This window comes from Balaenoptera borealis (assembly GCF_965194805.1).
Source record: "Balaenoptera borealis genome assembly, chromosome: 1".
In the NCBI taxonomy this organism is placed as follows: Eukaryota; Metazoa; Chordata; class Mammalia; order Artiodactyla; family Balaenopteridae; genus Balaenoptera; species Balaenoptera borealis.
The window spans coordinates 176,725,124-176,739,067 of NC_138860.1; the positions used below are offsets into that span (position 1 = coordinate 176,725,124).

Genomic DNA, 13,944 nt, shown 5'->3' on the forward strand with positions numbered 1-13,944 from the left:
CAGGTAGACAGAGGAAAGCACACAGACGCTGAAAGACAGATGGGCAGCCGGCCTGACCGATAAGGGAGTTAATGAACAGACAGACTGACAGACGATTGTGATGACAGACTACAGGTGGACTGAGACGTGGGAGGTCAGTCTGACCATTGGGAAGACAGGTAGATAGACCTAGTGGGAAAACACAGGGGAAGACCAATGGATAGACAGACTGACCTACAAGAAGCCTGACAACCAACAGGCAGACTGACAGAATCACAGGCCGACAGACGGGCACAGTGACAGTCCAAGAAGCAGTTCAAGGGAGAGGCAGGTGGCCAGTCTGCCCATTGAGAGGACAGATGGACAGAAGGACTGACGGGTCGCAGGGAGTGGAGGCTGGAGTTGGGGCAGAGGCTGGGGTTGCTAACCCTCCCTAGATGTGCTTGGGGGGAGGGGAGGGGAGGAGGAGGCCTGGTGGATGCCTTCCTCTCGCGTGTCAAGCCCTTGCGTGAGGGAGACTGGCGTGCCGGGTGCTCCCCTGGGCCCCAGGCTTCCTGACCTCTTCCCCTCCTTCTCCTCCTCACAGCCACATGCAGCGTCTGTCACGCAAGGCAGGAGGCTCGGAGCTACCGCTGAGGTCTGCTCCATGGTTGGGGGCTGAGGACAGTGCCTGGACCCCTCCCTGTGTCACCTGGGCCCAGGTGTCTGTAGGGGGCTCAGATCCAGTGAAAGGTCCTAGCCCTGGGGACATGGGGCGTTTTAAAGCCCTGGAGGGAGCCTTCTGGTCCGCTGCCCCTCTGCCTCATTTATACCCTCTAACCCTGGCCATAGCTCTGTGTGGAAGGTTCTGGTGTTACCCCATTTAACAGAGCAGCTAACTGGGGCTCAGATAGGGGAAGCACCCAGGCCAAGGACTCAGCTTGAGGTGGAGGGAGACAGGCTGCCCACAGGAAGCCCACGTGCGTTCTGCTCCTTGGCAGTTGAGGCTGCTGCTGGGTCCAGTGTCCTTGTGGCTGGGCAGTGTGTCTGTCAACCCCTGGGGTCGCCATAGGAAACCTCCCAGCCCTCAGATAGAGGCCACTTCCTCCAGTATCAGCTTTTCCAGTGATCAAGGTGCTTTTGGGCTCCATCTGAGGGCCTCCCATCTGCCTCTCAGTTGGTTGCAAAGTTAGGTGGGGCAAACTCCCAATAATCAGGGCCCTGGTCAGTCTGACTCTGTTGCTTGTTCCCTGCTCTGTAAACATGGCTGGTGGGGAGAAATTTGGGGCTTCCCTAAGGAGTGCCCTGCTCCTCCATGAATGGAACCTCAAGTCCCACTTCCCTGATTTTCATCCATTTCTCTTTTTGGTCATCAAGCACTCAGGACAAGAAATGCTTCCATTCATCAATATAATGATAGTAGTAGCAGCAGCAGTAGTAGCAGTAACAGCCATCGATGGAGTGTTCACTAAGAGAAGATAAACTGTGTTCCAAGCTCTAGATAGGTTAACTCACACCTCACAGTGAGTCTGTGAGGCAGGCATCCTCCCCATTTTACTGGAGAGAAAGCCAAACTTACGTGGCTTCTCTAAAGTCTCATAGTAAGAGGCAGAGTCAGGATCTAGCTTCTGGTCTAATCCAAAGCCTGGGCTCATTCTGCTGCTCCAGGCAGGATTGGAGATGCAGCCAGAGCTTGGTGGGGCTTCTGGGAGCCATGGCTGGACCACAGGGAGCACGGGAGGAGGGGAAGGGGTGGCAGATGGTGGGGCAGGGCGAGTCCGAGAACCCGCAGAGCTGGGAGGCAGGTGGCCTTGGTGACTTACAGACACCCTGGGCGGCTGCAGGTGAGAATCACTGTCCCATCCCTCATGAAAGAAACATCAGTGTTAATCGGATCAGACCCCACACCCTGTGTTGGGCGTCTCATCCATTTTTAATTTATTTCTTCCTTAAAACTTAACCCATGAGGAGGAGGTGGGGAGGGAGCTGAGAGAAGGCTGTGGAGGGATGTCGGGGAGAAGGTAGTAATTCCTGGATTGGTTCAGGGAGACTTTGTAGCACAGAGGTTAATAGCACAGTTTGGAATCACATACGTGGGCATGATTTCAGCTCAATTACCTACTAGTCATGTGACCTTGAACAAGTCACTTCCCCTTTCTGAGCCTCAGTTTCCTCTTCTGTAACATGAGGCTAATGAATACATGCCCATAGGTCGTGGCAGGCACATAATAGGTGTTCAATAAATTGCAGCCATTGTGCCTAAGGGCTGGTCTGCTCTCACGAGGACCCTAGAAAAATGGGATGTTTTGTCTTTCTCACTGTCTGCAAGCTCATTTCTTCCTGAGGCAAAATTATCCTTCAATGGGGGCACTCTGACCGTAAGAAGGGTTTCTTAAGTAGAGTTGAAATCTGCCTTTCTGAAGCCTCAAGCTTCTGATTGTGGGAGGAAATACCCCAAATCCCTTTCCCAGGACAGCCCCTCCAGGATCTGAAGACAATGATAGGCGATGCTCCCCTGTCCTTACTAGGGTCTTGACACAATCTCCTGCTGCCATGGTTCCCAGACCCCCCTTTCAGCATGGTACCCTCCCCTTGACACACCCAAGGTTCTGTTTACCTCCTTCAGCACAGGCTAGCAAATATTACTGAACCAGGACCTACGCTGCATCAGCCTCACCCAGTGCCTGAGAAACTCCAAAAGAAGTATTTAGGCAAGAAGAGAGGCAAGGCTCTAGACGTGCCAAGCCAACATGGAGCACGGCAGGAAAATCACTTCCCCTGACTATGACTCAGTACTTCCAATAATCCAGCCTCAGCTCCTCTCAAAGTCCAGAGGTGGCCCCAGCCCAGGCCCTGGAGTCAGGCGCCTGCACATGCAGAATCAGCACCAAGGACAGCTCCATAGTGTTCGGCTGCAAGAGTGTCCTGCTGGGTTTGAGGCTCAGTGCAGTCCAGGGAAGGTGATGGCTCCAGTCCTCAGACAACTGGCTAAAGACTGGCAGGCCAGGTTATCTGGTCACAGGGTGGAAGTGCTGAATAAATGTTGAATAAATGATTGAGTAAGTGTTGGTTTCAGGCAGGCCAAGAGTTAGGAGAAATTATGGAGCATAAGTTAAGAAATTGGGGACGTTGGGGGAAAGCAATTTGGACCTGAAGTTGGAGGCAAGAGTCTTAACTTGTCTGAGCCTCAGTTTCCCCAGCTGTGAAAGGATGGGAAGAAGGATGGAGATATATATAAAGGGCCTGGTACATAATCCCTCTGAGACTTGGCCTTTCTTGAGGATAGTGCCAGGAGTGTCTGCCTGGCCTGTGAGTGATACTGGGAGGATCTCAGAGGAGGAGTCAAATGCATGTGTTAAATTGGATTCTGAGGCTCTGCGGTGCATCTGAAATTGGACATTCCATGTCCAGGCTGTTCCTGTGAGGATCCTTACGCTGAGGTAGAGTGATTCCTATTCTGAGCATCTTGACAAACATGCAGTTCTGTCACTGGAGGAGAGACTAGGGGAAGGAGGGAATCAGAGGTGACCATCTGAGCTTGGCATCCCTGCATACACAGATACACACACACACACACACACACGCATGCTCCTACTACCCTCTACATAGTGACACACCACTCATATACTCAGTCATGCACTGATTCATGTCACAGTCATGGAAATGCATATATATCACACACACACATACAACTGCATATACAATAGTACACCAACACCAATCACACACATTTGTGTGTTTTATGTATTTTAGTTGCTGGGTTCTACATACAAAGACACATCCATTAACCACAGCCGCCTTTACCTTCATGGCATATACTTACTCATCAGAGCCATACTCGCAGAGACACATGCACATACAATCCTACACCAACAGTCGTATATACCCTTGGAGATAATGCCATACATACCCTTTTGCACAGTTACATGCTACCACATGCACAAAAATATTTGCATGATCTCTCAGAGTCATCGAAACACAAATCCATAACAGTGGGCCTCCCCCACCCCGACTCTGCCCCATCACTCATCCTCTTGGTCCAGTGAGCCTGGGAGGGTTTCCTAGGTGTGATCTGCTGACTGACTGGGTGATTCCTGAGCTTAGGACAGGGTCCACACCCTTAACCACTCCCTCCAGCACACCTCACCAGTGCTCCTCCCCAAGGAGCCAGGTTGACCTGGTCTGAATCCTGGTTCATCACTCACCAGCTCTGAGCAAGTTACATAATTTCCCAGAGTCTTGGTTTCCTTATTGGTAAAAATGAGGTAGTAATAGTAACACTCTCATAAGGCTGCTGTGAGGACTTGAAAGCATGCATGGAAAGCACTTGTCACTGTGTCTGGCACATGATAAAATTGTGGTAAATAGTGACTCATTAGTATTAATAACAATAAGCCACCCACATAGGTTCCCATTAGATGCCATACAGACAGCCTTCTCTTCACGGCCTCTTTCACACTAGTGCGTGGCCGGGGAGGGGGGAGGAATAATTACTTTCTAGCATCCAAAGATGATGTCAGCATTGGGAGGGAGGGGACTGCACCTGGGCTCCCCTCCCCTCACCGCCTTGGCCCCAACCCTTGTGTCACCTTGGCCAGGCCTCCACTTGAACCTTCCCTTGATGGTTCCTGGCTTCCTTCACCTGAGTCTGCATCACCTCTACCCCTGCTCTCTGCCCAGCCAAGACCCTGGGCTCCCTTCTTCTTCCCCTGGGCTCCTGCCATCTCAAAGCAGGAAGGTGGCTTTCTGGTTTATTTTGGTTTATTTTATTTGATGCTGGACCCCTCATCTTTGGTATTCAGAGAGAAGCTCTTGTGATAATCTCTCCACTCTAAATGCTCATCACATTTCTCTTAAAGCCACAGGCGCTCCCCCCATTCCCATCTTTTATTCATCACCTTCCACCAGCCCCAACACAGGAGACATGGAAATGCAAACCCTCCAAGGACTGCGAATTTCACGCCAGTAGCTGACCCTTCCCCAGCCACCTAGGGTAGGAGAGATGGAGGTGTCCTAATGAGGTGCCTAGGCATTGGGAATGGAGTTTGAGAGGTGGTGATCCACGGGCCTAGGCCGTCATCCCCTAGGTGAAATGAGAGATAGAGGAACAATGGTGAGGGGCCTTCCCTGGGGCTAGGATGCTAGCCTACCCCTTCCTGCTTCCAAGACCTCACCCACGCTCACCGACAGCCTCACCCTTGCACCATCCCAGAGGCACCCAGCCACCTTCCTTCAGCTATAGTGACCAACACCAGACACGATCCCTTGTATCTTACCCTCATATCATCTTCTAATCCTCATGACAAGCCTGTATGGTGTGTATAGTATTGACCCCATGTAATGGGCTCAGGATCACAGGGAAGGGAAGGATGAAGAAACTGACCCCAAGATAGAGCACATACTCAGGGCCCCAGTAAGGTTATTTGCCTGTGTCTCTCTCATTCACTGAATTCTGACCATGATCCAGGCCTGGGCTGAGCACTGGGGTTCTCTGGCTAAATAGCAACAGCTCTGGCCTTAATCAGTCCACAGGGTAGGGGGGGGGGAATCTATCACAGTGCAATATAAGTGTTTTAATGGGAAGTCTGGGGGTCTGCGGGAGCTCAGAGAAGGGAGGCATCCAGCCCTAAATTAGGGAGAGGGGTACCAGAGGTTGGGATCTTCAGTAGGGGAGGAATTAACCAGAGGGGAAGGGAGAGGAAGAACATTTCTCTAGTGGAAAACATACATGTTCCACAGCCATGGGAGAGGGCCGAGAATGTTTATGGACCTGCAGGTGTTTTCTTGTGGCTGTAGGGTCCTCTGTGGGTTTTCTGGGGAGTGGGCACAAGGGATGAGACAAGATACATGGGTGGGGCCAGATAAGGAACGTTTGCTTGGTGCCTTGGATCACCTCTTCCTACACCTCCTCTAACCCCCAGTTGTACCATCTGTTTTCCTCTCCCCATAAGCTCCCTCAGAGGGCTGGGAGGGTTTGGCCAGCTTTGCCCACACTCAGGGCCCAGAAGGTTATTCTTCCAGGGGGCTTCTGTGTTTCCTCAGGGGAGTCCAAGTAGAGCAAGTTTTGCTCCAAAGAGATGAGATACTAATGGTGAAAATTCAGGCATTGTATCTGATTAAAGTGTAAGGTGTTCGTATGTCTGAGGATTTCCTTTTGATCATCAAACTGCTCCTCTGGGGAATTTTTTTCCCTTCTGCAGGTGGTCCTAGAATGGTGATACCAAGATCCAGGAGGTAGAAGACAGTCCAAAGCTGCTTTGGGAAGCCTTCCTTTAATGCACGTTATGAAAAGTTAGGTGGCCTGGGTTCAGACCCAGACTGTGCCTCTGATGCTGTGGGAACTTGGTTGAATCCTTTTCTCTCTCTAGGCAGGGCTGGGTTTCTTTATTTAAGAAACATAGAGGGTGCGGAGAATGAACAATCTGGTTCCTCAAAGCCCTCTAATTCTATAATAAAACAAAGGAACTTATTCCAACATTCTATGATCCTATGATTTGGCTTCTATGTTCTCTCTAGCTTGTGAGCATCTTGAGGGCAAAAATTATCTTATTTATTCCAGAATTCACAGATTCAAGGCAGGACCTGTCACAGAAGAAGTGCTCAGTAAATATACATTCATTCATTCATTCATTCATTCAACAAACACCTGTTACACACAGATGAGGGCCACAAGTGTGCTGTGTGCTACAGTTAAAGCATTGAGTAAATTAGATGCCATACTTGCTTTTTAGAATGTATTGAATGATGGGGGCAGAAAATAAGTAAATAGACCATGTATAACTTCAACAGGTTTTAAGGGCTATAAAAAAAATAACATTGGGTAACATGGTAGAAAGTGACTCAGGAAGAAGCAGTCACTGTCTGGCTGAATATTTTGAAGACATGGAAGAACATCCCATGAAGGAGGAAGAGCTAATGCCAAGGCCTGGCACGTTCAAGAAGTAAAAAGAAGGGCGTGAGTGAGGGGGAGGATGAGCGGAGGGAGGTTGGAGAGGCCAGCTGGTGCAGGTTATGTTGGGTGTTTTAGGCCAGGTGAGGATTTTAGATGTCATTATCAACTTGATAGAAAGCTTTTGGAGGGTTTTATAACCAGGGAAGTGGCATGATCTCTTTTAAATTTTTAAGATCCCTCTGGCCATTCACGGAGAATGGATTATGGGAGCGAGAGAGGAAGCAGGTGGACCCATGAGGAGGCTCCCGCAGACCTCCAGGGTAGGGGAGTAGTGGTGGCTCAGACTTGAGGGCAAGTGGAGATACATGGTTAGATTTAGAATGCAGTTCAGAGAGAGCTGACAGGACCTGCTGATCGGTTGCTGCACGACCAGCCCCCAGACGTTGGAGTCCAGCACCCTGGACAGCGCACTCCAGTTCTCCGAAGGGCTGGTTCCGGTTTCTCCCGAGACGCTGAGATTCCTGAAAGCAGCCCTCATTACTTTCTAATTATAAAACATTTCAACATTCAGAAAAATCAGAAAATAATGTGACAGACGGGTATGTGTCCACCAAGATCAAATGGGTGTTAACATTTTGCCATATTTGCTTCAGAGCCCTCTCTTTTTAAAAAAGAAAATAACTGAAACCTATCAATACAGTTCAATACCCCTCTCCTCCTTGCCTTTATTCCCCAGACGTAACTGAGCTGAAGCTGGTGTTTATCTGTTCCAGACGTGTACTGTCTTCATTTAGTTACGCATGCAAAACCTGTAATTGTATTGTTACATAAATTTTAAAAGTTTATATAAATGGTATAGTACTGTACACATTCCTTCGTCATTTATTTTTTCACTCCATATTTATGTTCTGGAGATTTACCTATACTGGGACATGTTGATCTAGTTTGTTCATTTTAACTGTGATAGATGATTTCATTATATTTATAAAGCAGCTTATTTTCCTGTTCTCCTGCTGAGAGGCAGTTAGGCTGCTCCCCATTTTTCTATCACATACTAAGATGCAATGAATATCCTTGTCCATGTATCCTTTTTCATATGAGTTTCTCTAGGATGCATAGAAAACACTCTGGGCTCTCCACCCACATTCTTTGAACTGCAGGTGCACTCATCCTCCAGCTGCTGTGAGTGTTGGCTGCTAAGGGCTCACAGCTGCTCACAGCTTCTTGGGAATGTCCTCATCCAGGAAGTTATAAGTTGCCCCCCTGCATTGGGCAGCCCATAGCCAATGACTGATGGATATGGGGGGTGCAAAAGTCTGGCCCCCTTGCCTCAAGGCAGATCCGCTCTGCAATGTTATTAATGCTCCAGACCTCCCCACAGGATCAGATTGAAGCTAATCTCCAACTGAGAACCCACCATTACTTAACATTTCCTCCTACCCTATCTGCCTGCCTTTCTCTCTTCACATGAGAGCCCTCCCTCAATAAATCACCTGCACAAGAATCTCAGGCACTGCTTAGGGGACCTAACCTAGGACAGGCACACACTAAGGCAGAGCTGCTGGGTCTCATCTTAAAATTTACTGTTTCCAAATTTCTCTCCAAAGTAGTTGTACCAATTTACATTCCTACCAGCAGTTTATAAACGTTGCTATTCCCCCCCGCCACGTTCATCAATACTAGTGTTATAGATGAATTTTGCCAATCAGATTGGTGTAATATGCTATCTAATTTTTGTTTTAATTTTCATTTCCATGTTTACTAGTGATGTTGAGAATCTTTTTAGTATCTTTACTGGCCATTCAAATTTCTTCCTCTGTTATTTGTCTGTTCATAGCTTTTGTCCATTTTCTTATTGCTTTGGAATGTTTTGGTAAATTGATTCTTTGAAGTTTAAAAAAAATTTTTTTTTTTAAATTTTGGAAACTAATTCTCTCTTGGTTGGTTGTACAGTTTACCAATATCTTCTCCCAGCCATGGCTTTAACAAATTTATTTTTTGTCATGTAGAAGTTTTTGATTTTAATGAAATAAGATTTATCATCATTTCCTTTTATCATTTGTCCTTGTTGTGTCTTATTTTCTACTCCAAGATCATAAAGTTATTTTCCTGTTTTCTTGTAAAAGCTTTATAGTCTGCTTTTTACATTTAGGACTTTGATCAACCTGGAACTTATTTTGTGAGTCATGTGAGCAGAAATCTACTTTTATCTTTTTCCATGGGAGTATTTAATTGTCTTAACATCACTCATTGACTACCCCTTGCCATGTTTCAAACACATATATATTTGGGACTGTTCCTAGACATTATTCTGTTCTTTTTATGTTTCTCTATTCCTGGGACTAAATCAAATGATTTTAATTATTAAAGCTTTATAGTAATTATTGAGATCTGGCAGGGTGAAGTTCCCTTCCTCTTCCTCTTCTTTCTTCTTCAAAACTGTCTTAGCTATTCTGAGTTCTTTTTTATTCCATATGCATTTTGGGATGACCTTGTCAAGTTGCAGAGAAAACCTCATTGCAAATGTTATTGGGAATAAAATGTATAGATTAAATTGGAAGCTACTAGTCAACTTTATAACAGGGAGGCTTCCCATCCACGAGCATGATTTGTTTCTCCTGTGGCTGTTATTCTTTATCTCCTCCGCATTCCATCCTTGCACAGGGCACTGCCTAGGAAATGAATCTCCAAACCCTTCTCATCCTCCAATGCCCAGCTGAATTCTCCCTCCTCCAGGAAGTCCTTGGTGACAGCCCTGGCCCTCCAGGCTCAATCTCCCCTACACTCCTCCTCTAACCTCCTTTAACCCCTCTGCATGCACCATTTTCTGGACACTTAGCCTCCTGGATCCAACTGAGGGAACCATTTTTGTGCACTCTGTACCTCCGCCTAGAGTTCAGCTTTGTATCCCCAGTGGCACCCACTACATAGTAGGTGCTCAGTAGGTCCTACTGAGATTGTTGGTCCTTAGGGAAGAGAACTTATGTAATAACAGGTTCTTCCTCATAGGAAACAGCTGGTTCCGTGGGGTGGCGCCTAGATTGGAGTTTAAGAGTTTCAGAGGGAAACACATCTGGATTGAGCTCAGGCAGATCTAGCTTACATGATGGTTCTGCCACATGGGATTGGCCTCTCTGAGCATGATTATTAGTGAGATTGTAGAAAACACATAAATGTGTTTTCTCCATGGTCCCCCTTTCCCAAATTGAGGGAGAGGCAGGAACGAAGACACTTCCCTCAGCTGGAGGGGCTACTGGAGACCATTTACTTGTTCATCAGCAAGACCCCAGGGGTATCTTCCCCAAATGTCTGAGCCATTGACTCAAACGGGCACAGTTGGGCTCTGCTGCCACCACCCTCTCTCTTGCTGCTGTCCCCTTTCTCTGGGAGCAGAGTCGGGTCCTCAGCCTCCTGATGTAACTATGGAAGCTGCTTGCATACTGTCTTCCCTTCCCTGCCCCATAGGACCCAGGTCTCTCAATGGGCCCCTTGTTCCCAGGGAAGCTGTCCCATGAGACGCTCTTTTCTCATGCATTCCTCCTCCAGGGCTGTCCTTCTTCCCCAAGAGAACGCGAGGCAAGGGCGATGCCCAGCTACAAGGGATTGAGCTCCAGTGTTAAGCACCATCTGTACCTCACAGAAGAAAGAACTGGGGGTGCTTCCTAGCAGAGCATGAGCTTTGGAGTTGGACAAAACCTGGGTTCCAATTCAGACCCCCAAAAACTGACTTTAGGCAAGTTATAAGACTCAGCCTCCTCTTACACAAAATGGGCACATGAATCCTACCTCCTAGGATAGATGAGAAGACCAGAGAGGGAAAAAGAAATGTATGGGATGCATACAGTAGGTGCACAGCATAAGGTTGCTCCTTCCTTACCAGGAGAGGTCAAGGTTGTAGGAATGGGAAAAAATAGGGGACACAGGCAAAGATGAGGCAGAATTTATTCTCAATGTGGGTAAGTACAAGATTCAGGATGGAGACCACAGAGAGGCAGATCCCTGGGACTTTGAGGGGCACCTCACATTGGGGGCAGGGGCCACACTTTCCCAAGTGCCAGGCCCACTCTGTTCCCCCTGACTGTGAGGATCCAGAGCCCAGGAACTGGGTGAGAGTCGGGTGGGGGTGGGAGGAAGACAGGGTCCTCCCCGGATCGTGTCCTGACCATGTTTCCGACTTCCATAGGAAGGAAGAACAGCTCGGCTATATAGTAATATAATATATAGAGGTGTAGAGAGCTGGCCGCGGCACCTGGGCGGGGCTGAGACTCCCCGAATTATTGCAGGAGGGAGAGGGGGCTCAGTGCTGGTGTCTCCGTGGAACAGCCGTGCTGGCTACTGGGAGGGCTGGGCAGGGGGTGGGGCTGGGCTTGCCCCTCCCTCGGGGCCGGCAGTGGTCACCCGGCATCCTGCCCAGGGGGGTTCCTTGGGCCCTGCCTCCCCTGGGATGGGGCTTTCTCACCCTGGGTGCTTTTTATGTGCTTTGAAGATCATTTTTGCATTGTCAGGAGTGAGGAAAAAATATTCTGACATGGTAGAAAAAGATATTTACATACCCTGGTGGGCCGTTAGAGGGAGGGTCAACTCTGAGTGGGGGGTGACTTCCTCCTCTGTGCGGGAGGACGTGGGGAAAAAGCCCCGGGAGGAGGCTCAGCTCTGAAACTTCGCTGCCATGTGACCTTGGACAAGGCACGCTCCCTTGGTCTGCCCGGAAGGTGCAGGAGGGGTGGACTCGGGGCTGAAAATCTAGGATGTTACGGTCCTTTTTCCTAGGTGTGGGTCTGGGGGGCAGGCCAGGGCTGAGCAGTGAGATTGGCAGAGGGACTTCCGAGTGAGGAGCCCTAGGCTGTGCAGGGGCATCAGAGACTAGAAGGAAGTTGGTGGCCCCTGGCCCCTGGCCAGGTAGCCAAGTTCAGCTGAGGGCACCTCACGTACCCTGGGTTGATGCCTACACAGAAGGTGGCCAGAGGGGCTGGCTGGGAACCCTGTTTTCCTGTTGAAGCAGTGGTGGGAGCCAGGTGGAGGAGGCAGGTGGCCCCCCACCAGCTAGATGGAGGGCTCAGACCTGAGATAGAGCCGGGGGTGGGCTCACCCGGGTGGAGACAAGGGTGGGCCTGGTGCTGGTGCAGTTTGGAAGTAGCCCCTGGCTCCAGCCTCCAGGCTTGGGGGAGGGGGGTGAGCTTCTCCCCAGTCCCTGTGGGTGCTGGGACCTGGGCCCACATCTGATGGGCAGTGTCACACCGAGTTCCCTGCTCTCGCATCCTCACGCTGTGACTCGCGTCCTCATTCATGACATGCCATCCACAGTCACACACATGTGCCCCCAGCCTCAACGAATAAGCACACTCACCATAACTGGCACACATCCATGGGGGACCTGATGGGTGGACACACACACACATGATCACACATGTTCACAAGGGCTCCTGTGACCTCGTGAGAACACACCCCTACAGCATGTGAGTGCGTGCACACAGGCACCCTCACGCACACGCGCACACACACAGAGGCAGGTGAGCGACATCGCTGTTGGGCTCAGTGGCATTGAGGCCCCAGCCTCTGGGACAGAGAAGGCCCTCTGCCCTGGGGGCAGGTGTCCCCTCCCTGCTGGGCACCAAAGGTCCCTTCCCAGGTGGCCTGACCCCAGATAACTCCAGGTCTTGCGGTGGAGTCCTCAGCCTCCCTGGCACCTGAGGGGAAGGCAGCCAAGGAGGAGGGACAGAGGCCTGGGGGGGGCCAACTCTGCGAGTCCTCTGACGGCTGGCATGACCCGGGGCTGGCTCGGTTTGGTCAGAGGTGCCGGTGGGGCCCCTGGGTGCTGGTCAGCTGGGCCCTCATGGTCTGGATGCTGCCCAGGATCTTCTTCTGGTGGCCCATGAGGGTGATGCCCAGGGCACGCACATCCCTGTAAAGGAAGGCGGTGCTGACCTGGGAGTCTGGGAGCTGTGGAGACGGGGACATACCCATCCCTGGAGCTGCCATCCTCAGCGGCTCCACCTCTGGCCTCTGCCCTCTCCCCCTGCTCCCGTCCCCAGGGGCCCACCACTTACTGAGCATTCATACGTAGCACCATGCCCAGAGAGGAGTAACCCCCAGCAGCGAAGTGGTCCCGGTAGCGGCCCATGCGGATGGAGTCCAGCCAGTCCCCCACGGTGAGGCCCCCGCCGCCACCCCCGCCCCCGCGCAGGTCAAAGCAGCTCCGGGCAAAGGCGGGGGGCGGGCACCTGAGGCACAGGGGCCCTTGGTAAGTGGTCTGCCAGGAGCCACTGGCGCCAGCCACTCAGCCTGCATCTAGGCTTGGCAGTGGCAAGGAGGGTCAGTGGCAAGGGTTAGACCGCAGGCTTGGAAGTAGAGGTCTGAACAGGGGTCAGAGGCCCAGGCTGGGTCTGGTCCAGGGGTCAGGGCAGAGCCATCCCAAGGCCTGGACTAAGTCTGGGCCTTGCCTAGGGCAAGCAGGGAGGGCAGCCGGGTTTGGGCGGAGCTGGGGTGGGCGCCAGGCACCTGTTGACAGTGGCCGTGGCCCTGAGACTCTCAGGGCTGCGGATCAGCGTGTCCAGGACGCTGACGATCTGGGAGAAGCGAGGCCGCTGGGCCCGGTCCTTGTGCCAGCAGTCAAGCATGAGCTGGTGCAGGGCGCGGGGGCAGCCCATGGGCGCGGGCAGGCGGTAACCCTCCTCCACGGAGCTGATGACCTGTGTGGGGAACACGGCGATGGGCTGGAGCGGTCCCTCCCTCCGAGGCCCCGGCCGCCTCTGCCCAGCCAGGCTCCAGCACTCACGTCCTGGTTGGTCATGTTCCAGTAGGGCCGCTCCCCGTAGGCAAGCACCTCCCACATGACCACCCCAAAACTCCACACGTCGCTGGCCGAGGAGAAGGTCCGGAAGGCGATGGCCTCGGGGGCCGTCCAGCGGATAGGGATCTTCCCTCCCTGCGACGGACACACGAGCGTTGAGAGCTTCTCCCCAGCTCGTCAGGGAGCTGAAGGCAGGGGTCTGGGCTGGGAAACTTGAAGGCTGGTTGGAGAGACACAGCCTCCACCTTCCAAGAGCACCTGTTCTGATGGGGGAGACCTGCACATGGAGCTGGTGTGGAGACTG

General features: G+C 51.2%; 1 protein-coding gene across 2 annotated transcripts in view; it reads right to left on the reverse strand.

Moving 5' to 3' along the window:
• Nucleotides 1-624: 624 nt before the first annotated feature.
• Nucleotides 625-13,944, reverse strand: part of EPHA8 (EPH receptor A8) — a 45,326-nt gene continuing 32,006 nt past the window's right edge. For both annotated transcript variants that reach the window (XM_082372639.1, XM_082372638.1), the window contains 4 exons: nucleotides 13,626-13,775; nucleotides 13,349-13,539; nucleotides 12,898-13,071; nucleotides 625-12,752 (listed from right to left, as the gene is read on the reverse strand). In XM_082372639.1, coding sequence (XP_082228765.1) covers nucleotides 12,638-12,752; nucleotides 12,898-13,071; nucleotides 13,349-13,539; nucleotides 13,626-13,775 — 630 coding nt within the window. In that variant the 3' untranslated portion in view covers nucleotides 625-12,637. The remainder of the gene's footprint in view (nucleotides 12,753-12,897; nucleotides 13,072-13,348; nucleotides 13,540-13,625; nucleotides 13,776-13,944) is intronic.